General features: G+C 42.3%; 1 protein-coding gene across 2 annotated transcripts in view; it reads left to right on the forward strand.

Moving 5' to 3' along the window:
- Window positions 1-12,994: 12,994 nt before the first annotated feature.
- Window positions 12,995-25,997, forward strand: part of lad1 (ladinin) — a 34,763-nt gene continuing 21,760 nt past the window's right edge. The window contains exons 1-11 of one of the 2 annotated variants that reach the window (XM_084680489.1): window positions 12,995-13,174; window positions 13,919-14,107; window positions 15,093-15,378; window positions 16,104-16,180; window positions 16,481-16,646; window positions 16,841-16,900; window positions 17,388-17,431; window positions 17,539-17,581; window positions 17,935-17,978; window positions 18,179-18,245; window positions 18,540-18,671. In XM_084680489.1, coding sequence (XP_084536615.1) covers window positions 13,137-13,174; window positions 13,919-14,107; window positions 15,093-15,378; window positions 16,104-16,180; window positions 16,481-16,646; window positions 16,841-16,900; window positions 17,388-17,431; window positions 17,539-17,581; window positions 17,935-17,978; window positions 18,179-18,245; window positions 18,540-18,671 — 1,146 coding nt within the window. In that variant the 5' untranslated portion in view covers window positions 12,995-13,136. The remainder of the gene's footprint in view (window positions 13,175-13,918; window positions 14,108-15,092; window positions 15,379-16,103; window positions 16,181-16,480; window positions 16,647-16,840; window positions 16,901-17,387; window positions 17,432-17,538; window positions 17,582-17,934; window positions 17,979-18,178; window positions 18,246-18,539; window positions 18,672-25,997) is intronic. The other variant, XM_084680490.1, reaches the window with a different exon arrangement.

The raw sequence follows: 25,997 nt of genomic DNA on the forward strand, positions 1-25,997 counted from the left end.
CACTTTGTCAGGTCTGGAGGGTCATGCAGAGGCCTGCTCAACATAGTTGAGGATGCTGAGAGAAAGAGATCCCTTGCTGGACTACCCCCCTCTAGCTGGACAGCTTTTCTTCAGCCCTGACCCCAGGACAGCTTCATCCAGCTGGCCTGCCCTGACTGCCTGACTGCAGGCCCTGCCTGCCAGCCCTCCAGAGACAGACAGTCACCCCACAGACACAGTAGCTCTGCAGACTGCTTTTTTGGGGACATTGATGAAAAAGCAAAAAACTGCATTTTTTACTTTGATGAAACGTCTAAATGTGGAAATCCTTTCCATGTCCCAGCATGCCAAGCTGCTAACTTTTAGTGTCTTAAGTAATGAAACCAGTTCAAGTTATAGACTTTTGACCTGAATCCAATGATTAGTCATCTGAATAAAAACCACTCAAGAGAAGTACTGCTTCTTGGATGATTTGTGTTCCACATCAGTTCATCTCACACATTTGCCTTTGTTTCCATGGGATTCATGGAATTGCTAGTTTCTGCTCCACCTTTGTGTAATAAAAAATAATAATTTAGACAGCAATTCAATTTTTGTGTTATCCTTTCGCATTACACACATTTAGTCAATGTTCTTAAACTCAACCGATTGTTGTCATTTTACCATACTGTTCATATTGAACAGACATCAGTGTTTGGGAAGATTACTGTATATTTCCACTTTTGATTTGTATTTCCATCGTAAATTTGGTCTTTAATTTCAATTGGAAGGGGTATTGAAAGGTCTTAAAGTCTTAAATTTAACTTGTTTACACCTGTAGACACCTTGTGAAGCCCCCACCCCCCACTCCAGAGACAGTTGGTGACAGAGAGGTGCAGACATTATAGTTATGCCTTAAGAGTAGAGTAAAAAATAGACTAAATGTGTAAATGGATGTTGAAACTCAGTTCTCTGAGTTGGTGCATGTGAGTTTAGGCAAATGTTGTCTTTTAAACCTCTTGGTTTAAAAATAATTCAGATTTGATTGGAACTCTCTCTTATATACATTTATAGTTGAATTTGACATTTAACAAACATTTAATTCATTAAGCAAGTTGTTTAACTCAAACAACCATAACACAGTACCTATGGTATACAAAGCTGCAGTCAGATTTGGCAAAATTGTTAGCTTGGATGTTATCTTGACATTTACATGGGGCCTTGATGATGATGCGCACGCAGCTTCAAGGCAGAAAGACACGTTCTATTTCAGGAGACTGCGAGACCTTTGCTTGTCACTAGCATCTCGTCATATCACGCAGTCGGAGCACAGCTAGATAATCAGCATCTGTGCTCTTGGGTACCCAGCATGCAGTGCGACATGTTAAAAAACATTCAGTTAGATGTTTGTAATATTGTTGTTTGTTAGTTTAATTAATCTTGTTGGTCACCCTGAGAGTGCATGTTGTGTGGTTTAATTGGAAGTGAGAGTCGGCCATTGTGCATTAAAACTTGCAAGGAGTTGATCATGGGCTATGCCTTAGATCTATTGCCAATGAGGCTACTCTTGATTGTAAATTGATTGTGGTTCTTGAAAGCAGTCTTCAAGCCATCATTGAAAAATTCTGTAAATAGTGCTGCGATCAATGTGTTAGATTGTGGGAGGCAATTTTAGGTCTAAAATTCTAAGCCTCATGCGTCCGCTACAGCATTTCTGCTTTGGCGTGACTTGCGCTGGGAGGGAGATAAACGGCATGGATTGGGATAGTGTGCAGGCAGGTGTGTTTTTATATAGGGTGAAATGGAATGAGAAATGTAATACAAAATGTCTGAAAGGGGTGTATTTATGTGAATGTCCACATTGCCTCAATATCTTTGTGTCAATAAATCAAATAGCATTTTGACTGATGGTTTTCAAACCTTATTGGGTTCAAGATGACATCCCTCTGAAGGACCATCAACAATTTCACCTTGGTATGTCAAAATATGATTGAATTTGAGTAGTTTAAACTTTGGCTGATTCAAACAACTCTTACCACAGAAGAAACAGCTTACTTTTTTATACAGTAACTGAACATGACAATATTCAACACTGAGAATAGCTCAATGGATTGGGACAGGGACCTACAAAGTATAAGGTTATAGATTTGAATCCAGCCGCAGTCTTTTAGCCTGTCTTAAATTTGAATATCTGTTTAGTTAAATAGGATGACATCATTATGAAATACCATGCACAATTTCATGCAATTCCACTTTGAAATGTCAACCGCTTCTTAACCTTTGTCCCAAAGCTGACCAAAGCTAATTCTGTGCCCTTTCTACTCATACATTCTCAACAGTTGGTACGTAGCAGAGAAGATAAAGAGGCTGCCTTGTAACCTTATGCTCATGAGTTCAAATCCCCATTCAGCCTATTGTAGTTGGCCCAAAATGATGTAGCTTTGCTCTCTTGCTGTCCAACTCTTGACCTTCTAGAATGAAAATGTGTATAATATTTTGCCATTTTGTGGAGGAATCCGCATCGCTGCTTGCAGCTATATTTCGGGTTATATCTACGTTTTCATAAAATTCATGAGGCAAATTCATGATAATGGGACCCCCTTTACGCAACCCTTACAATGGTTTACAGCAGTGGTTCCCAAGCCTGGTCCTCGGGACCCCCTGTCCTGCATGTTTTAGATGTTTCCCTGCTCCAACACACCTGATTCAAATGAATGGGTCGTTATCCAGCTCTGCAGAAGCCTGTTAACGACCATTCATTTGAATGGTCATAAGCAGTCCAGAGCTGTCCCGGACATCAGGATAATGAGATATGCAACTCTAGACTGTTAAGTGGGAAAGGACAATGGCTGGAGATCAAAGATGAGGGAGGTAATGCTGGGGACACACTAAACGATTTTTTTAACCATATAAGATTTTCAAACTGTGAGAGACCACAAACATGAGGACAAAAAATCCTAGAATTAGCCGTTTTGCTCCTACAGTGTGTGGTGTGCCATGAGTTGACAAAGACAGCACACCACAGACAAACAGATTTCCTTAAGAATACTTAAGAATGGGCATGGCGGACTATATGCAGGAAGAAATTGCAATGATAGTGTTTGGAATTATTTTCACAGCAAATTCATGGAAAAAAGAAAAGGGTTTGCTGTTGCCACAAATCAATTCCATTTAACTTTGTGTTGCGCCATGACTCTGCTGTGTGTTATGCTTCTGTCTTCTCTCAACTTGCTTTCTGATTGGATATTGTTTCGTTTCACTTCGTTTCTAGATCTACAAACAGGAATACCTAGTAACACTGAACGCTGGAAACAACTGTGAGACACAAGACAATCTGGCAACTCCCAGAACAGAGGTTAAATACAGAAGACAATAGGGAACACCAGGTGAGGGGTGGAGACAAACCAATAGGTGAAACGGATCAGGGTGTGACAGGATTACACATAATAGCTTTCAAGTTTGCATTCATATCAGCCCCTCACCCTTCAACCCCCCATCACTCTCCCACTGAATTTCATAGTAAACAAACCAGACATAGGCTACATGTAACAAACTTACAAATTCATGTTTGACTGCATAGAATAACAATATGAGTCCAATGTAGTAATGTTTAAATTAAATAAAGCTCCAAAAAAAATATTTGTATTAACAGTACTAGGCCAATGCCCCAAAAATCTAAAGTAGGCATGTGAATAAGCTCTGGATAAGAGCATCTGCTAAATGACTAAATGTGAATATGTGATTTTGGTGGTAGGTTATGTGCTGTTCCACTATGCAAAGACATACGTGCCAAAACCTACTTCATAGGGGTCAGATGGCCGAGCAATTAGGGAATCGGGCTATTAATCAGAAGTTTGACAGTTCGATTCCCAACCGTGCCAAATGAAGTTGTGTTCTTTGGCAAGGGACTTCACCCTACTTACCTCGGGGGAATGTCCCTGTGCTTACTGTAAGTCGCGCTGCATAAGAGCGTCTGCTAAATGACTAAATATAAATGTTCTTAAGATGATGCCGTTTTAAGATGACAAAGAGCGTCTGCTAAATCAGCGGTCCCCAACCCCCGGGCCGCGGACCGGTACCGGTCCGTGGGTCATTTGGTACCGGTCCGCAGAGAAAGAATAAATAATTACATTATTTAAGTTTTATTTTAAAAAAAATGCACTTTAAATATTTGTTTTTGTGTTGCGTCTTATTTTGAAGGCATGTTTAAATGTTACCATAGCGACCAGAGAGTGTTTGGGGCAGAGCCGCAGAGACATGGACATAATAAGGGCAGAGAGGATTCATGTTATGTTGTTGGCACGATGTTACGAGGCCGCTGCTAATAAAGTTGCATAAGAGTACACAGCGGATTCACGTTTATTATTGTATTTAGAAAATGCCACCGTTTGTATGCCGGTCGTATAATTTTATTTTATGTATTTATGCGCCACGCCTTAAAGGCCGGTCCGTGAAAATATTGCAACATTAAACCGGTCCGTGGCGCAAAAAAGGTTGGGGACCGCTGTGCTAAATGACTAAATATAAATGTTCTTTAGATGATGCCATTTTAAGATGACAGAAATTGCTGTCTAAACACGGCCGTATCGAAAGTCTTAAGACGTAAAAAATTGGGTGCCGCACTTCATTTGTTTCCGAGGGGAAACCAGATAACAATCATTGCAAGAGAGAAAACAATTCCACACTCAATGTATCTTGCTTTAATTAAGGTTCCAAAATAATATTAATTGGCAGCAGTGGCGTACAGGAAATGATTGCGTGTCCCCGCAAGATCAGAGCGTGAGCTTCCCTTATATTGAGGGCAAAGTCTAGCCTACAATAGAAGAACAAAAAACTTGAGATTTACATTTAGCCATTAACAGACGATGCAAAGTCTACATCTGAAGAATAGCCTGTAGCCTACATAAGTGCGAATGGGCTGGGCTGTACATTTGGAGGAAACGGAGACGCGTTGTCCATTCTTTTTTACAGTCTATGGCAGGGTTCTCCAAATGGCGGCCCGGGCCGACCCATTAGGTGTGTTCAACTTAATGCAGCAACGGCGGCGCCGGCAGATGGCTGAGGCCGGCTGCCTTGAAGCTGAGAATTCCATTGGCTACTTCAAGTCAGCGGGCTGCAGGCGGCTGCAGGCAACGCCGGTGTTGCCTCAGTCTTCCTCTATCACCAGATTCGTCACAAATTCACAAACATATCACTGGCGATTTTCAAGTCGGATCTCATATTTGCTGCGGCGAATATGAAAGTATAGGCTACGTGCGCACTACATTACCATTCACAACAAAATAAATGGAGACAAAATAAAACATTTTCAGGCTCGCATGAAGTGGGATTTGATCGCACTAGAGCAAAACACTTAATTTACCAAAGGCCCTTGCTTTACACCGTGAGCCATTCCAGCTCATGGAAAGCTTCACATCAGTTAAGTGCTTAATAACCACCTTGGCCTCCAGACAACATCTTCATTTGGCTTCTTCTAGTTGATTCAGAAAAACCAAAACAACTTGTTGTCTAAAGGCCAAAGTAGTTCATAAATTCGTTACTGAATTCCATAGATTCCCATGTGCTTCAGTAGCTCGCCATGTAATGCAATGGATTCCAACAGGGGATGTGTTTTTGCTCGTGGGATCGAATCCCACTCAAATATTTAATTTTCTTAGCTTCCATTTATTATGGCGTGAATGGCTGTAATGTAGTGATCACTACATTTGCTCAGAATATAAACTTATTAAATAAATTGATTTCAAAAGATATAGCAAAGAAATACTCAGCCATAGGCTACACGAAATCGCATAGGAAACAAATGTTTTCATGTTGTGTTACGCGTATTGTCTTTGATCGTATTGTCTGGGATAACAGCGACTTTCTTAGTATGAATTTTTAATATGTGGTGTCAGAAGAAGCTTTGATGTCGGGGTAAATACGGCTATTGCCTCGGAACAAACCCGAAATACGTTACTAGTAGCCTACATTCGGGCAGTGTCTATGGTAACCAGTTGTTCCAGAAGAAGCCTAATCAAGATGTTACCTGGAGGCCAAGGTGGTTATTAAGCACATAACTGATTTGTAGAATGGCTCACGGTGTAAAGCAAGGGCCTTTGGTAAATGAAGTGTTTTGCTCTAGTCCGATCGAATCCCACTTCATGCAAGCTTGAAAATGTTTTATTTTGTCTCCATTTATTTTGACGTGAATGGTAGTGCGCACGTAGCCTATACTTTCATATTCGCCGCAGCAAATATGAGATCCGACTTGAAAATAGCCAGTGATATGTTTATGAATTTGTGACGAATCTGGTGATAGGTGCACGCACCGCTGGGAAACCAGTTAGCTCGGAAACCAGGGCAACCGTAAAGCGTGCGTAAACATCAGATGACTTGCGCGGTCTCCAGAGTTCTCAACTATAGCTAAAGCTGCTCATATCCGACTGTTTTAACCAGTACGTCTCAGATAATTGATGACTGTTGGAAGCAAATTGTGACCAAAATTCAATTGAAAATGCATTTCCAGAAATGCATTTTCAAGAACATGGCTGCAAAATTGTGACCACAATTCAAAATCAAATGCATTTCCAGAAATGCATTTTCATTTTAAGAACGTGGCTGCATTATTTGACACATAAATAAAATTAGTAGTCAATCATCCTATTTGCATTTGCATTTTCTTCCTCAAGACTGCCGATGTTATGCCATAATCAAAAAGAAAACAGAGCGGACATTGCATTTTCGTGTTCTGCCCACAAAGAACTAGCCTGGCTCTGCCCTCCTACGTACTTCCACTTTTTTTTTGCTTCTGTACTAGGTCTGGGAGCTAGACTCTGAAGTCGGTTTCTAGAAACAATTTTTTTGTAGGTCCAATCAGCGAACAGAGGGAGTGGCTGAGAACGATGACGTTAATGTCGTGCACTAGTTTGAGTAGTTCAGTAATGGCGGCGGAGAAAGATGCGAGCGAAACTATTCTCCGGTTGTGAATATCCATAGGTTAAAGCCGGAGCAAGAACATTCCTTGCTGAGTTTTGTTGGTGGCCATGATGTTGTGGCCCTCCTCCACTCGGGGTTCGGGAAAAGTTTGATTTTCCAGCTACGGCAGCTAGCTCCGTTACAGTAGTGGTGAAGGAGTTGGCTAAGGTGAACGCTTGCGATTGGTTCAGGCAGGAGGACTCAGTATGTATTTACTTGATACTTTATTCACACGGTACAATACATCATTGTAACATTTGATTTGGCATTATGGTTCTGCTTGCATCGGCTCCCTGCCGCACCCAACGGAGACACCGTCTCGACCTCCGAGCAGAGAGCAGCGACGCATTCCCCCTACGACAGGAAACAAAGAACCAAGGGTGGAGGCCGGGGAGGCGGAGGCAGCAGATTAAACAGAAGCACCTTGTGTCGCACTAGCAAGCAGAGTGCAGCGATATCCTCATTAAATACCCGCCCTGCTAAGGTGTGCCCCTATTGCGTGATGACGCACTGCCAGTGACACGCTGCTAATGACACGCTATGTCTCGCGTCCCCCTTGTTTCAGGCAGGAGGACTCAGTATGTATTTACTTGATACTTTATTCACACGGTACAATACATCATTGTAACATTTGATTTGGCATTATGGTTCTGCTTGCATCGGCTCCCTGCCGCACCCAACGGAGACACCGTCTCGACCTCCGAGCAGAAAGCAGCGACGCATTCCCCCAACACAAAACCACATGCCAGACGAGACAATGCATGAGACTGCTGTGTGTATGTGGTGCCCCTGTTGTGCTAGAGTCGACTAGCTGAGCGTTGTGTTAGCCATACTTACCCTCAGCATCGCATTTCAGAGCAGACTGTGCCCCTGCTGCATCTATAGTGAATGTATTGAAATTGAACAAGCGTGATTACTGACTGAGGCATGGCCTCGACTACCCAAATGAGGCACGGCCTCAACTTCCCAACTGAGGCACGGCCTCGACATCCCAACTGAGGCACGGCCTCGACATCCCAACTGAGGCATGGCCTCAACTACCCAACTGAGGCACGGCCTCGACATCCCAACATGCTGCATACCCGCGCCCGGCCAGCCACCAGACGAAACATTTCGTATTAAGCATTTGAACACCTAAACATGGAGTGAGTGAAATCATAGCATGAAATACAAGAACGAGAAGAGTGAACGTTATTAGAGGTTGGAAGAGTGAAAGCCATCCTCCTGGCTGTCCAGAACATCCCTGCATTCAGTCTGATGTAACAATGAACCGCCAACGTAGCCGCTCCGATTCCAAACGAGTGCGCCGTGTAGCTACAGTTTAGGATCCAGACCACAGCGCCGGCACAGGATTCCAAGCCGCCGGTGAACCAGTAGCCGTCATGGCTTTCCGGCATTGGTAACGAACGGGGCTCGCTCATTACCGTTGATGAATGCCAACGGAGGCATTTCACTATGGAAGAGAGCGAACAGAAAGAGGAGTTAATCTGTGATATCACGACAGGAATAGGCTACCCGCACTTGCCCCTTTTAAGACCCACGGTGGACATGTGCGAGTCTATCCCTCGACATCCCACTGGAGGCGTTGCCTCCACGTCCCACTGGAGGCACTTCCTCGACGTCCCACTGGAGGCACTGCCTCGACGTCCTACTGGAGGCACTGCCTCGACATACCAACTGAGGCACTGCCTCGACATACCAACTGAGGCACTGCCTCGAACATACCAACTGAGGCACTGCCTCGACATACCAACTGAGGCACTGCCTCGACATACCAACTGAGGCACTGCCTCGACATACCAACTGAGCACTACCCGGCATACCACTGAGGCACTGCCACGACATACCAACTGAGGTACTGCCTCGACATACCAACTGAGGCACTGCCTCGACATACCAACTGAGGCACTGCCTCAACATACCACCTGATGCATTGCATCAAACCACCTGAGGCACTGCTTCGACATCCCAACGTTGACGGTGACTGCGTCGCCTGATGCGCACGTACTCCTGGCCAGCCACCTGACGAAACTTTCATTTGTAAATATTAGCAGGCAATGCATGACATGAAGTGAACATTGCATAGTTTGAAGGTAGGGAGGGTAGATGCCATCCTCCTCTGCCTTCCATCACATGACTGCATTCGCTCTAATGTAACATTGAACTGTTGCAGATCAACGACCCAACACTGAGCAGTGAGCCGAGACCACTTGAGATTCCAACGTTGTTTAGGGTCCGGACCACAGGGCCAGCACAGGATTCCAAGCCTCCCGGTGACAGTTATGTAGTCATGCTTCCCCGGCATATGTGACGAACAGGGGTTCGCTCATTGCGGTTGATGAACGCATACAGCGGAGGTGGTGCACCATGTAAAAGAGGGGACAGAAAGCGGAGTTAATATACCATGTAACAAGAGTACCCGCACCAGCTTCACACTAGTACTACGTTAAGAATGCGTGTGTCTATGGTTAAGTCGCTTCCAGGGTGAGAATGTGCAAAGGTCAAGGTTGGAATGTGACATCACTTACGTTGTTAACCAACCCGGGAAGAAATGCAGCCCACAAACATTTGCCCGTGATGCACGTCCAGCTTGTAAGACGTCTCACTACTGTTAATCTAATGCCCTTGATCGTTACTGTGTCTTCATTATCACAAGACACAACGATGTCTCTTCCTGCACCATATTACATTTGTTACATTTTGCATTTAGTCATTTAGCAGACAAGCTTGTCACAGCTGCAGGAACCCTTGTATTGTATCACATCATATTAGTTTAGCCCACGTCAGAGAGCTACAGAGATAGGATACAAATTCATATTCAGTCTTTATGACAGATGCGCAAACACCAGGTCAGACTGGGCCCTGAATTCTCAGGACAAGACAACGCAAGCAACCTGGCATAACGTGAGAACACACAGAACATAGATTACATCTTAACAAAGCTAAATAGTTAAACCTCCTGAATAGATAATATCCAATACAGTATACTGGACCTCTAATACGCCTTGTACAACCTGTACCAACCTTATAGACCTAAGAGTAATATAATGCACACACTACCCGTACTACCCTATGACAAGTGGGGTACAATTAGTGGGATACAGTCGAACAGTGCTGTGACATGCAATCGCCCGCCGAACTCCATTCCACGAGCCCTTCATTTGCATCGAATCCCCAACACAATGTACCGACAGGGAGCTAAAGTTGCACCCCGGCCGTACAGAACGACACCCCCGTTCATAGCCCGCAGAGCACGGCCCAGATTGCAATCGGATTGCAACCCTCACACGACAAGATTGTGCAGCAGCCCGCACCCGATTTAGCCACGGCCACAGACGGGAACGACGACCTACCGTGAGACGATGCGCATGCGAAATTAGGACGCCCGAGCAACGACAATGAAACGCACCGAGCTGGGGCAAGGACGAAAAACCCAATACAAAATCGCTCGCAGCACGAGCACTCTGCACCCGTCCAGCTGACCTACGCAAGACTCGGACGGAATGTTGAAATGCGCACCCGCTACGACGCTGACGCCATAAGAGCATGAAGACATCCGCGATCGCCGTTTAATCCCGACAGGTGCCACTGCGACTGTTTAGAGCATACCTGACGCGTCGCCAGACGCCTGCCCGGCAATTGACTGATGTCGACTGATATTGCCGAAACACACAGGATCAGGCAGATCAAGCAAAATGCCAGGCCCTGTAACCCTGTCAGTCACCCCAGATCAGCCGATTCCTTAAAGACTCAGCTTCCCCTAAATGCAAAATTACAGGTAAATATGTACTATTGTGTTAACATTTGAATGAGTTAGACACGTTCATCTCGAAGACGAGTTCGTTCGGAATCAGCTACGTACGGTAGCAGGTCGACTGACTGATTCCATCCCATACATTCCTGTAGCGTCACAGTGCATTGCCTTTTGAAGCCCAGCATCAATGGACTTCGATGGGGCTGCTTCCAACAGTTCTTCGAAACTCTACAATCAATGGATAATGCTGTGATCATACAATTACACCACATCCCTCGTTTCAGTTCACCTAATTCCCACATTCCCTTTGAGTTTATGTTTCTTCCTTAGTTCGTTCGTTCATGTATCCATTCATTCAGTAGCCCAGGCTATTGTCGTAGGCTGACTAGCCAAATAAATTAATACGTAGCATAAGACTGAAAATGAGCTTCCCCTATTCGAAAACCAGCAGCCGCCACTGCCTCAGATATGTAATGGTAGCTGTGCCACCGATTAAAAAAACACAGACCAATCGCGGCCCACAGATACCTCTGCCGGATCCTTGCTAGCCCTAGCGACACATCGGGCTCCTGAGAAAACATTTGCAGTAGCACACACTAGTGACACACTAGAGCGGACATTTACCCAACCAAAAGTTTGACTGGTTTTATGATTAAAACCCTCGCATTGCATTAACATTCAGTCATGTAGCAGACACTTATCCAAGGCGACTTCCAAGAGAGCTTTAGTGCTAGTTCAAGACCATAACAACGAGACATCCCCAAAACAAACGACGTCCAGGCCGAGGCACAGCCCAGTACACCAGGGGAAACGCCCGCACCAGAACACACCACCCACCGAGCCCAGCAAGCGCGGCTAACCACTCCGGATCCAACACAGACCAGTCCAGAGTCGATAACCACATAGACATGCAGGTTAGATCCCGCGAAGAACGCTGTGCTACACGCAGACAGAGATAACCCGTCGTCCCGCCGAACCACGGCCAGGCGGCCACAGACCCACATTACACCAAGTGTTCCCAAAGATTCAGCCCCACACAGCGGAAAACCGCCAAAGAACGACCTTACCCGAAGACGCAAACAGCAGATTAAACAGAAGCACCTTGTGTCGCACTAGCAAGCAGAGTGCAGCGATATCCTCATTAAATACCCGCCCTGCTAAGGTGTGCCCCTATTGCGTGATGACGCACTGCCAGTGACACGCTGCTAATGACACGCTATGTCTCGCTTCCCCCTGCATGAAGCAGCTCCGCTTGTTTATGGCAAATCAGAGTGGCTCTGGGCGGATCCAATAGTTTAAACTTCAACAGAGGACCCGCCTTCAAGGAAGTTAATGTTTGTCAATGGAGAGATCCCAGACCCTCTGTACAAATGCAATGTACAAGGGTCTGGTTAGGACCAGGCTAGCAAAGAACTGCCCATAATTCGAAAACGAAAATGCATTCTGAGCGGCGCAGCAGAGTGAGGTCAGTAGCCTCTCTTCTTCAGCTTCCTGCTGACCGAGCTACCCATCTTGTTCAGCCACGTTCTTAAAATGAAAATGCATTTCTGGAAATGCATTTGAATTTGAATTGTGGTCACAATTTTGCAGCCACGTTCTTAAAATGAAAACGCATTTCTGGAAATGCATTTTCATTTTCGAATTTTACATTTCAAATTAAAGTTTGGTATCTATTTGCTGGGGCATATTTTGAAAATTAAATGTCAAATGTCTTTTTCGTTTTCATTTTAATTAAGTGAAAGAATGAGCAGTCTTAAAGAAGAAAATTAAAATGCAAATAGGATGATTGATTACTAATTTTATTTATGAGTCTAATAATGCAGCCACATTCTTAAAATGAAAATTCATTTCTGGAAATGCATTTTCATTTGAATTTTGTTCACGATTTGCTTCCATAAATAACAACATGACCTGCATGAAAAAGCGCAAGATTGCATGCTGAAGATGAATGCGGACCATAGCTGTCTTCAAAGCAGATAATATGACCCTAAACCCTAACCATGAGAAAGTTTGGGTGTGCATTATCTAATTTAAATATATAGGCTAATCTTTTTCGATAACCTAAATTTGGTCCCTCCGAATGTCAACACTGCATTTTATTCGTCTCCAGTGATGGGTTGGATCCAATTTTAAGCATCAACATTAAGCCCTAACTGTAATTTAACTTTTCAGAAAGATAATTTATTTTAAAGCTGCTATATGTTCTAGCGATTAGAATTGCACTTCTATCATAACTCTAGAATGACCACATAGTTCCGCCCCCCCCCCCCCCCCCCCCCCCCCCCCCCCAATGGAGTCCTACCTCCCCTGTAATCATGTGATATTTCTTGGTAGCGCAGGCTAAAGGTGGACCTCACATTTAGTTCAAAGTTATGGTTACTGCTGTGGCAGTTGTCTTTTTCCGCTCTTGAGTCAAGTGCATCGCTCACCTTTACTTATAATACTTTTACCGTTCGGAGTTCTTTCTGAAATGTCATTGAGCAGGAAAAGCTGGTCAGCTCTTACCAGGTAAGATTAGCATAAAACATTTTAAATAGACCTTTGAAACTTTGAACAGCTATGCACTGCAGCTACGCCAATAAGACACATTAGCGTTTACGAATGGAAACCAGTTTCTTTATCCATTATTCGTACATTATTTTCCTTTATGTCTGAAGTAGATTGTAGGCCTAATTGTCTTTTCACGCGGTAGACTTTCTGAAGACTCCGTAGGCTACACAACATTTGATTGACGTGGGTAACATTTGATTGACGCAATACAGATGCACTGAGAATTAAACTTGAACTAGACTTGAACTAGGGTTGACAATGGTTGATTTCATGTGAGCGGACTATGTTCAATCTACCTGCACAATTATGTCTTGGCCATGGTCCAGTCTCTTTCCATGACATTTGTGAAGATAACTTGCTGTCAGTTCTCACAAGCGCGAAGTGATTATATGGACAGCAGTCTTTGCGTTTCTGATTGTAATTCCCCAGGTGAGCTAGTTATACAGATTATATGTAACAGTTCATTGTTTGCCACCAGAACGATCAATATTTCCAGTTTGCCAAAGACAAATAGTGAACTAAGAGTTTTTACTCAGCACCACTGAAAGTCTATATCTCATTCTTAATATACTATACTGTACTGTACTGTACTGTACTGTACTGTGTGTAATGTAGTTAAGGCAGTGATTAGATGAAGATGTAGAGAATGTGAGTGTGTCTGAGTATTAATAATGTGAATATTTGTATGTTCATGCACCCTAGCCTGACCCGCCAGTGGACGATGGAGGACGAGGAGGAGGTAGAAAGGGAGAAGAGGCGGAGGGTTAGGAGCTCTACCAGCACTGCTGACCCTGATGAGCTTTCTCCTGGACACTCCTCCAATGCCAGCCTCACCAATGAAGGCGCTCCTGAGCAGATCTCCAGCAATGACAGTGCTGCGGCTCGAAGCAGGTCAGAGTAGAAACCGTTTTGTGTTAAAAATCAGACATCGCTTTCAGTTTAGCAGTCAATGCCATTGGCGTGTTCTCATAACATGTATTTACAAATTTTCTCAATCGCATAGGCTAATTTTGACAAATATATTTATAATAAATTGTACCTCCACACAGTACGTAAAACTATTCCATGCCATTCCATGTCATAAACATATATGAAGAATATATCTAATCAGATTTTGAAAATTGAATAGATAATTTTGCTTGTGATGTCTCACATGATTAAATATTGTTTAGTAATTTTGAAGAGATTCACTCAGAATCAACTCATTAACAAGCCATGTGCATGTTATTATTGTGCCATAACATGAGGGATTGCTTTGAATTAATAGGAAATTCAAATGTGGTGTGGACAAGAAACTACTTTGAGATTTGAACTTGTTTTGAAAATGATTATTCTCATTCAAGAATGGAGTAAAGCCTTAGAGAAAAACTTTTAAGAGACTGCAGCATGTTGAATATTCCTTGTGGCTAGGCATGCTCTTTAATTCATTCACATATCTTAGCCAGGGTTCAGTTCATCCTTGGGGAGTGCAGTTCAATTCTGTAGTGTATACATACAGTCACTCACTCAGGTGAAAAACTTCAAAGACAGTTTTCACCTGCAGACTGAAACATTGCTCTGTAGTTTTTTCACTGTGGAAACTAAATACCAAATATCTTGAGGGTCCATTTTCAAGGGAGAACTGTCATGCTGTCTCTGACTAGTGTTATGCATATATGTCAAGATATTCTATAATGTATAACTAACAAGTGTAAATTTCTATCTGTGTTTTTGAAAATGTTATCTTAATAGAATATATATATATTTTACAAGGACATTCTGTAAAACACAAATAATAAAAAAGTATATAAAGAAGGTACAGTAACAGAGAATGAAAGCTCTCTTCTGATTTATTGCATTGTTTGAATGGGCTTGTGTCTGTGTGAGAATGTTGTAGTGCAGAGCAGATACAGCTGGACTTTCTGAAGATGCTGCGTGTCCGAGATGAGAAAAGGAGGAAGAGGCATGTGGAGATGCTGAGACAACAAAAGGAGGGGGAGGAGAAAGGAGGTGGGAGCCAGCAGGTCAGGGTGGAAATCTTGGGGGACCTGGATGCAGAAGAGGACAAGGCAGAGGAGGAGACAATAAGGAAAGAGAAGAGTCCTCCACAGACAGCACCTACTTCCGTGAATGGCTCCGGTCCTGCCTATGCCTCTACGGTAACTACCAGCACTGATCCACAGGTGTGTGAAGGGATATAGTGTGCGTTTGTGTGCGTGCAAGAGATCAAGTTCAATCTAGGAAGCTTTCTTTGTTTTGCTAGTGTCTTTGCTGTCCCTTTATACAGTGGTTTCCAGTACTGGTCCTTGGGCCTCTATGCATGTTTTAGATATTTACCTATTCCAATATGCCTAAATGAATGGGTCGTCATCAGGTTTCTGCTAAGCTTGATAACAACTCATTCATTTAAAACTGGGGTCCCAAGGACCAGGATTGGGAAAAGCTGGCTTAGTAGTTAATTGTGCTGTGCTGTTATACCACACAAGGTTTGTTGGCTGTTAATTATTTACTGGTTTTACACCACCAGGATAGACGGGAACCTTTCCCCTTGACCAGAAAAGAAGTTGCACACATTCTGACCTTTATTCACACAGACATGAAGGCACACACACACAAAATACAAACAAACAAACACATACAAACAGTAAAGGCTGGTGCATATTCACAGAAGCTGGCACAGACCGACTGACATACACAAACACTGTTCTTTTTATCTTAATGTTGTGGTTGTGGTTTTTTATACTTTGCACCTAAGTAAAAGGCTATCATGTTAGTGTTATTTTTTATAGCGCCATATAATTTCTGCTAATATAGCCATACTCTGTTTGGTAAGTCAGGTGTGTCCTTGTCTTGATTAGCGTTATGTCTGTCATATGTAATTGTAATATGTTCTGCACTGCTTTTACAGCATGGAAATGGTTCCTCATTGAGAAACAAAGACTCAAGCACCAAACCACCTCCAATAGGTTCTCATAAGTTTGTCAGGTAAGAAGGACCAGACACATGAAAACTGTTTATACACGTGTTTTTACAACGGCTTCTTACTGTATTCTCTCTCTCTCTCTCTCTCTCTCTCTCTCTCTCTCTCTCTCTCTCTCTCTCTCTCTCTCTCTCTCTCTCTCTCTCTCTCTCTCTCTCTCTCTCTCTCTCTCTCTCTCTCTCTCTCTCTCTCTCTCTCTCTCTCTCTCTCTCTCTCTCTCTCTCTCTCTCTCTCTCTCTCTCTCTCTCTCTCTCTCTCTCTCTCTCTCTCTCTCTCTCTCTCTCTCTCTCTCTCTCTCTCTCTAGTTCTATGTCCATCTCCTTTGACAACAGCTGTAATCATACTGAAAGGATCAGCCCTACAACTCCCACGAGCCCTCAGTGCCCAACCCTATTGTCAGCTCTGCAGCCCTTGCCTGCCCAGAGCCCCTCACCTAGAGGGGCCCAGAGCCCAACCCAAAATGGACAAACAGTAAAAAAGCTGCTCAGACACACGCACGTTTGGTGAAATCGAATTAATTACATAATGACATTCCCTTGTGTTTCAATCACACATTGCATTTCACTCTATTTTCTCTTGTTGGCGAGTAACATATATTAAATTATGACTTAGTACATTTGACAAGTTATGAGATCTTTCAGTAACAAGTCTGATTCATACCACAGGACAGTTCTAACGGCCGTCCTGCCTTCGTCAGACAGAGCTCCAGGACGGCCTCTTATAGGGTGATTACTCACACATGCACGCACACAGAACACACACCTTCACAAATTTAGTTATAATCAGTGCACAAGCCCACTCATCCACTATCTCTACATAACGTGTACCCCACTCACACATACCCCTGCACACCCAAACCCAGTACACACACAAACACACAATATTCTGACAGTAGAAAATGGATGCTGATTGTTCCCTATCCTAATTTGACTGTCAACTCAAGTCTATATACATAGATGCTCTCATTCAAGGAGTGTCTAGGTTATTTGCTTATGTCACCCGAACCCAGCAATATCCTTAGATATTAAGTGCCATACTGCCTGTTGTAATGTTACCTGCTTTTACTGTAATCTCTGTTCAACTTCTGACATTGGAACATTGACTGGAATGTCCATATCAGTTTAACATTTCCAAGTTGATATGTAGTGCGTAGTATGTATGTGTGCGTATACATTTTTTCCTCCTCATGCTTACTCTTCTGCTCTTCCACAGATGCTGAGAAAGCAAGAAGAAGAAAGAATGCCTTTACAGAGGAGGTGCATGCACACTCACACACACATAAACTGATACTACTGTAAAATGCTGTAGTTGTTAGTATTTCTTCTCATGGTGAAATTATAATATCTCTGCTATCTTCCATCAGTGCGAGTGTGCGGACCACCTCCAAGGCCTTTGAAGCTAACGCGGTGAGACTGGCAACCACACATTACCATACATTAAATTACAAGCTGTGTGATAAATTAATTCTCCATATTATACTTATCCAAGTTGTAAAGAAATCTGTTTTGTGCATTTAAATTAGTCGAGAATGAGCTAATATACCTTTATGGCAATCTTTGGAGAAACAGCTATATTTATAATGCTTTTACCCTTCAAGTAATGTCTTCACATCACAAGCATAGTGTATTAATGGAAACATAATTATCCTATATAGGACTTTTATTTTGAGTAACAGCATGATAAAATGCCAATTAAACTTGAATCACAGTATCTGGAGTTATGAAGCAGATACTGAAGGTGTATGATTTCTCCTACTTAGGACCAGGAACAGGAAGAAGACAAGACATCACCTTTCCAGAAAAAGTGAGTGTGGATTAAACATTTTAGATCTGATTTCCTGTCCTTTTAATGTGCACCATGTATCACTTGCCTGTCATGTTCCATGTTTACTTTCAGTCATGCTCAGCTTGACAAAGATGTGGCTCTACAAAAATACTATTATTCTGCCCCTAAAGTGGGTTACATGAAGTAGTTAGTGGTGAATTCTGTCATGTTCCTTCCAGCTCCAGGCAGAGGGTGTCATCCCGCACGATCCAGGAGAAGATGGAGAGACTGGCTCATGCTGCCCAGGTTGGATGTCAAGCACTAAACACAATGTTACATAACACAACACTAAACACATTGTTACATGACGTTGCATAGCAAGAAAACTGTAACATGGTGGCGCGTAACTTTTCACAGTTCAGAGTAAAACAACACAACATCACAGAATCAAACCAAATAGTACAACATATCCCACAACCACACAGCATTACACCGTTTGTTGACTATATTAAAGCTGTGCTGCTCATTGGATGTGTGCTTGTAAGAGACATAAACTTCTTTCTCTGTTCATGTCCCTCCTCCCTACCCCTCTCTCTGTAGAAGTCAGATATGGTGCGTTCTCCTGATGTGGCACAGAGGACCCTGTTCCTGCTAGATGAGGTTTCCAGGAAGAGAGGCGTGTTTGAGAAGGACCCAGGTGCCACCCAGGCAAGGCCTGGGTTGCTCAAACAGGTAGAAATATCATAGGGTCGCCAGACTACATTTTCATTCAGATCCTTCACACTGATCTTAAATTGACAGGGTTGGTATAAGTAACAGTAATTCCATAAATCCTTTGAGAGGATCTTAAAGTTCAAACACCACACCAACAACTGAATAAGTCTGGTAGTTTAACTTGAAGGCATGACAATATAATGTTCCAGGCAGACTCTGGATGTGGCAGATGCGCTCTGGGCTGTTATCTCAGTAGATTAACCTTGAGTTGTCTGGATGTAGAAAGGAAGGCTGGATAATAGAGGAGGAGATGGGGAGGGGGTGGGGCATGAGTAAAAACACAATTGAGTAGAGAAATATTGTATTTATGGTCCATTATTGATTGATTCCTGGTCTATTTTGTGATTTGAAGCAGATGGGAATTAGGTGTGTGATTGATGTGACTGTCTTGATTGTCATCAGATAGGAATGGGTATAACCAGGCTTTCCAAAACAGAGACAGTTTAAAGGTTTGTGTAGAGGATCTACTAAAATAATAATGCACAGAATATCTGTGCGTGTTTGTCTGTCTTTCTGTGTGGTTTTATAGTGGGATTGTAGGGCAACAAGTGTCCAACGATTATCTTGAGAACAGGGTACTGTGTAAAGTTTTAATTTTGCAGGTGTCCATTTCAGAACCCATGGACGCGCGGTGCCGCATTTGCACAATTGCAGCCAGTTTTGCGATTGATCCCCTTCAGCCATATTGAGGTGACACTGTACAGTGGTGGATCTAGAACATTTTACATGGGGTGGCAAAGGGGTGGCAAGAAGTCTTGGCAGGGTGGCATGGGTTAATGGTACGTGGAAATCGCTATATGTGTATAGTTTTAACAAAACAAACACAAAAATACTTTTAAACTACGGTAGCTATTGTTTAATCATCCCCTTACACACTACAAGCATTTTTAATTCACCACAGGAATAAACCCATTTTCAGCTAATATTTTTGCATTAATTTCAGTGCAAAATAGTTTTTTTTAGCTTTATGTAATATGAACATTACGTGGGACTCATGTTGTTATACTTCCAGAAATTACAACCCAAATTTTTACCTGAAAGATTCAGGGCTATTGAGAAAACATTTTCCCACCCTTGCAGGAACCTAGATTTATGAATTGACAGATCTTTATTTTTTTACTTGGCTTTTTCAGTTCCTCCTGGCATCTTTTTCCCATCCATTTTATTCTTTTCGCATCAGCTTAATCTTGCTAACTCCCTCCACAACAATAAATAAATAAAGCTACAACCTTGGTACACACACTTGTGTTTGAGAAAGAGAGCATGCGCGACAACTGAAAACAGCAGTTTTTAATGCACGGTCTGATTATGCGTTTATTTAAATTAAAACCTAGTATAGCCTATTAGCTTACTTATCAGGAGGAGATGCTGGCCAATTAACCAAGAGAAAGACAATATTTATGTACATGTTATTGAGATTTTACTACGTCAGTTGTAGGCTATATATAGCCTTATATAACTATAACTAACTATAACTTCACTACTGGTAACAAACGGCCAACCATTTGTTTAATTGTTTTCGCTTTAGCACTTGCACCAACCAGTGCACTGAAATTTGTCATTTTATGTATTGGGATATCTTAAACTCTCTCTCCAATCTACAGATTGATAATACAACCAGAACTCAACTAAACTTAGTCTTTCTGGAAGAGGTGGACTGAAACACTTTCTTCAACAATAGTAGGCTATTGCAGTCTGTCAATAAAGGCAAAATATTTAATTCATTTGTACTGTTTGTTCCGGATTTGAGCATTGGCCTAACTGAAGGAGTCAGAATAAATACAAAACATGCGTCAAAGTTGTTGTGTGTGAGTCTGGACTAGGGATGCACCAAATCCAGGATTCGCTTTTTGGATTTAACCGAATATTGGGCTTATAGAATAAAAAAATTTACACCGAAACGAACCATACGCTTGCACTATGCGCACTACGCTGGTCGACATGATGACGCCGCTGTTGATTACGAGAAGGTGTTTACGTAGGTGGAACCAGAGAATGTCTAATATAGAGAGAACTGCCACTTTCGGGAAACTTCCGGGTTCTGAACTGGTTGAAGTTCCATGTGAGGGCGCTAACGAGCGAGTGCAGAATGAATGAAGGTCTATGGAGCAGTACCCCTCAAAATCCAGTTTTCTCAGGATATAATTTTCTGTCCAGTAATTTGAATTCTGAATTCGAAAGGGGAGGAAAAAAAAATACACACTGCTGGCTGTTGGATTGTTTTAAAGTCGCCTTTCTGTTCTAAAAAGGTTTTGAAAATGTCATTGACGTCATACACATCGTACGACCAGAGCTACTGCTTGACGGCAAGCTCTGGTCACTTACTTTTTTCTCTCAGGGCACCGACAACACAGCTGGCAGGTTAGGCTCTCCCCGTCAATACACATGCTAGAAAGAGTTTTGGCTTGCTAATGTTGTAGCTTATGTTGCTAATGCCATTCTTCGATGGCCAAACAAATGTCCCGGTGCACGTAACTCTGTCAGGCTATTGCATTTGGTACTTCTGTCGATAAATTTCTTATCTTGTTAGTTAGCCTACTACTGCATCTAATCAGCGCTGAAGTGTAGTACCTACCCTTTCCGTTCAGAGTTAATGTAATGTCGTTTTCCATTTGGGGGAGCCTGTTTTTGTATTGGGTGGAGGTGAACAAGTCATCCGATTTGGGGGGAGTTGACTCGTTTTCGGGGGGAGAGTTTTCATTTGGGGGATGTACTCATATTAGGGGGGGTCTTTTGCACTTCAGGGCCACCGTAACTTTCAGTCAAAAGAAGGTGATTCAAGTCGAGCCACATGTTCAATTTGCAATGACGATTTGTCTTGTGGTGGCAGGGACCCTAAACAATACACGACATATCCGCTGTTTAAACATTTGCGTATGAAACACCTGAAAGAAATTCAAGAAATCTAAAAGGCTAATATTTTGTATATTGATTGGATCTTGATAGGGTAAACATAGGCATATGGTAATTGTCAAAATATTTTTTCCCACTTGTCTTCTTGGCATAATGTTGCATAATCTTTTTTTTTTTTTTTACAGTAAAAAAAAATACAAATGAAAAATACACTGCTGTGGACGTTATTTACTGCATTAATGTGTTTACTGTTAATGGACTGAAGATGGGAGGAGGATTCAGCAGAATCTTAACCAGTGGATTCAGTATTTGGCAGAATCCCAAAAATCTGGATTCGGTGCATCCCTAGTCTGGACAATAATGAAATAGCTGTCGTCATTAGGTGTGTTGGACTTCATGCAGCGCCGAAAGCAGGCTGCAGCTGGCTGATTGGAAGCAGTGAATGCCATTGGCATGTGCTCGGCTACACAGCCGGCGGTTCTCAAATCAATCTCATGTTACTTTGATGGCATATGACTTGAGACGGCGCCACTGGCGCTGCATGAAGTTGAACACACCTAATGTTGTTGTCAAGTTTCCGGAGCTTTATACTTGATGCACTTTTCCCCAACTTGAAAAAGGGACTGAATTATCTACATGGAGATTAAGGTTCACTGGATTTCACTCAAATTGCCGAATAACTGAAGGACTGAGTCCCAGGCAGTAGCTACGTTTCCACTTATTTTCTTTTAAATTTCAGGTTAGCAGCATTTTTTTGTCAGTTCAATAGAAATATCAGGTAATTAGGTAAAAAACCTTCAAAGATAAACAGAAACAGAACACACATAAGCCCCCAGCAATACACAGTAACAGCACACAGGCATTAACATATGGAACGCTGAGTTAGTCAATATTAAAATAAATAAATACATAGGTAAATAAATAGATAAAAACATACTTAAATAAATATGGCTATGAAATAAATTCTGAATGTAAAAAAGATGGCAATAAATATATAAATATAGCATGATATAATTACATAGCTGAATCAATTTACCAACATCAATAAATAAATACATTTATTTATTAAACTTGATATGTTGACTCGGAACCGTCGTATGAGGATGTTCAATTAATTTGGTGTCATGTGATCACTGGGCGTGGCCGCAGGAAGCGAAAATGTGTTTTGGCCAATAACTGTTGATTTGTTTGCTTTTATTAAGTGATTCTTTTGTCTCATGATATGTTGGGACATCCCGTGTGTGATACATGATAACTTGTGATAATAGCCGAATTGATGCGGCCGCCATTTTGAATTCATTGAAAAAGTTTTTTTCTCTACTCCTCCTACACATGTTGTCCAATCTTCACCAAATTTGGCAGAGAGTATCATCAGACCAAGCCTCACAAAGGCCTTTGCATGATTTTTTGATTTTCAGAACCGTTTACCCGGTACAGGCAGTCAAAATGTGCCATTAAGCCAGCAAACAGGAAGTTGGGTCATATCTCAGCAAATCTTTGATGGATTCACACCAAACTTGCTGCATGCACTCGTAACCCTGTTCTGAGGATTTCTAACGTGTTTTATGGGTCATTTGACTGCTTGGCCACCTCATTGCTGCTTGCATTTTTAGTATTATTCTTCCGCCATGGGGTCCTATGGCAGGCCCTAGAAGCGCTTGGTCGAAAGTAGTGCTGTCAAACGATTAAAATATTTAATTGCGATTAATCGCATTAATGTCATAGTTAACTCACGATTAATCACAATTAATCGCACATTTTTATCTACTCTAAATGTCCCTGATTTCTTTTTGTCCCAATCTTTTTTCAAATTTTAATGCTCTTATCAACATAGAAAAGTGGTTCGGATTGCTTTGTGCAAATATTTTTTTTAATTGAAAACAACATTGCAATCGCCTGGCTTTGACGAGGGGGCAGAGAATTCGCGTCAGCTGTGTGCTTGGCCATCAAGTGGTATTTCAGACTGGACGTGCTGCGATGATAGCTCAGTTTACAACGACAAAACACACAGATCACTGGTCTTGTCAATAGAACCATTTGGCAACTTTTTAAAAGCAAACTTTCCATTCAGAATCTTATTGGCATCCATTTCGGCATCTCGCGCTCGTCATCCACTCAAAACGTAACGTTAGCCTACTACCAGAGAATGTCTAATATCCGTAAACGGGCTCTGCTACTACTCTTTAGCCAGCTCGCAAGCCAAACGAGTGTTTGGCGTGCCTGTTGTTTTGTTTCCGGTCTAGCTAGATCCGGTGTGGTGTTGTAGTTTTTCTAACGTCGGTAGTTGTTGCAACAGCATGTGAAAAAAACTACAAAGTTTGCTAGGCCAAAAAGAGCGTTAATCGCGCGATAAAATAATTGACGCCGTTAATTTGGGTTTGCGTTAACGCCGTTAATAACGCGTTAAACTGACAGCACTAATCTATATATATATGTATATATATATGTGTAATATATATATATATGTATATATATATGTATATATGTGTATATATATATATAATTATATGGATTGAAAAGAGTAAGAATAGGAGTTAAGGGGGCCCCATGCCTGTCTTCGCCTGGGGCCCCCAAATCACTAAATCCGCCACTGATGTATTATGATTATGGCCTTGCTTGTGCCAAGTGCTAAGTCTTAAATGGTTTGAGACTTATCGAGCACCGTGTTTGTGTGCTACACAGTGACGATTGAAGTAGGCTCATTTGTAATATGTAGTTTCATAAGGGGCTGTGGTATCGTGGGACATTTGGCTATTGCCTCAAAACAACCCCAAATAGGCCCACGATAACCAGCTGTTTTCGATGAACCCAGGCCATACAAAATGTTGCTTAAATGGCAATAAATATGTGACTACAAGCGCCTTTCATCCATGAGCCTGAATAACTTCAACAGACCAACAATCATGTGTTTTGCTCTAGTCGATCAAATCCCACTTTACAACTGTTTTATTTTCTTAACCTACAAGATCAAAAAGAGATGCAACTTTAAATTTGACAATAAGGTTGAATGTTGTGTGAATTTGTGACGAATCTGGTGATAGAGGCCAACGGCAGCTGCTGCTGTTAGGTGAACGCACAGCTCGCATGCTACGGAAACCAGGTAGTTTGGAAACCAGGGCGACACTGCGGGTGTCCAGCACGTGTGCTAAGGGGATAGCTGTAGAGCTACCTGTATGGGGGGTGACAGTGGCATCGCTGCCGAACAGCATACAATGTAGACAAGCTTTGCCCACAATGTATGTGTCATCTCTGCCTTTTTATCATTGGTTCCCAATGGGAGTGATGGCGGTGACCTAGTAGCCTACATGTAGGGACTTGATCTTTGATAGCTGTGACATAGCGCTGAAGTTACCTTTGTAAACATTGCTTTAGCTCGTGTGACGTGTAACTCGTCTGCAAAGCTAACAATCACTGCCACCACTACGTCTTCCTAGGTGGTATGTTGACTATCACCGGTCTCGAAGTCGGCAACTGTAGGCCAAGTGGCTGGCTAGCCGGCTACCTAGCTGGAATAATAATAAAAGGATCAGTGTGGCTATTTCAGCTAGCTAATGTTGTGCTGTATTGGCACAAACCTGAACTGCCTAGTGTCTAGTGGTAGTGGTTTGATTTAATATTGAAGAATTACACAAATTATAATATCTGGGTTTGGGTATCGTGTACCGTGTTGAGTGGGTCTTGGTCTGGACACGTTAGTTGCAACTTTAGTTGCAACTTTAAATTGCCAATATTAACAAAGCGTTTAGAAACTTCAATTTGAAGCAGTACTGTAAATACAAAGTTATGGGTAATGTCTTGAATGGTCTGGCTTCACTTCAGATGTCGTCTCACTAAATGGAAATGGTAAAACCGGCATGGCTTTATGGTGAGGATAGATAGTTATAGCTAGGTGCCTTATCGACTTAGCTAGCTCTAGCCACATAATAGCAGAGCGATGTAGCGGTGGCAGTGATTGTCTTCTTTGTTAGGCGTAGCGACGATTGCTAGCTAGCTAACATTATCTGGCACTAATCACCCCCCACTACCTGTACATCTTGCACACGAACAGTGCTCGATAAGTCTTAAACTATTTAAGACTTCAATGTTCTGTAGAGCACTTATCTTCCCAAGTATCTTCCATCATCTACTGAATCTAGGTGTCCCTATCTGCCTTTGTGCTTTGTGCAGCTGCGTTGGTCTGAAGATAACCACGCCCCTCTCGTTTGCATGGGAGATCGGAAATAAATACAGCACAGAAATAAATGTGGTATGGAAATAAATATGGCGTGGAAATATGTGGAAATAAATGTGGCGTGTAAAAGTCTCAAAAAATAAATAAATGTGGCATTAGGAAATAAAAGTCCCATGAAATAAATAAAAGTTGTCTTTACAAAAACCTAATTTTGAAATAAATAAATGTATTTATTTATTGATGTTTGTAAATGTATTCAG

This window comes from Hypomesus nipponensis, chromosome 18, assembly GCF_054491055.1.
Source record: "Hypomesus nipponensis isolate SF chromosome 18, ASM5449105v1, whole genome shotgun sequence".
NCBI lineage: Eukaryota > Metazoa > Chordata > Actinopteri > Osmeriformes > Osmeridae > Hypomesus > Hypomesus nipponensis.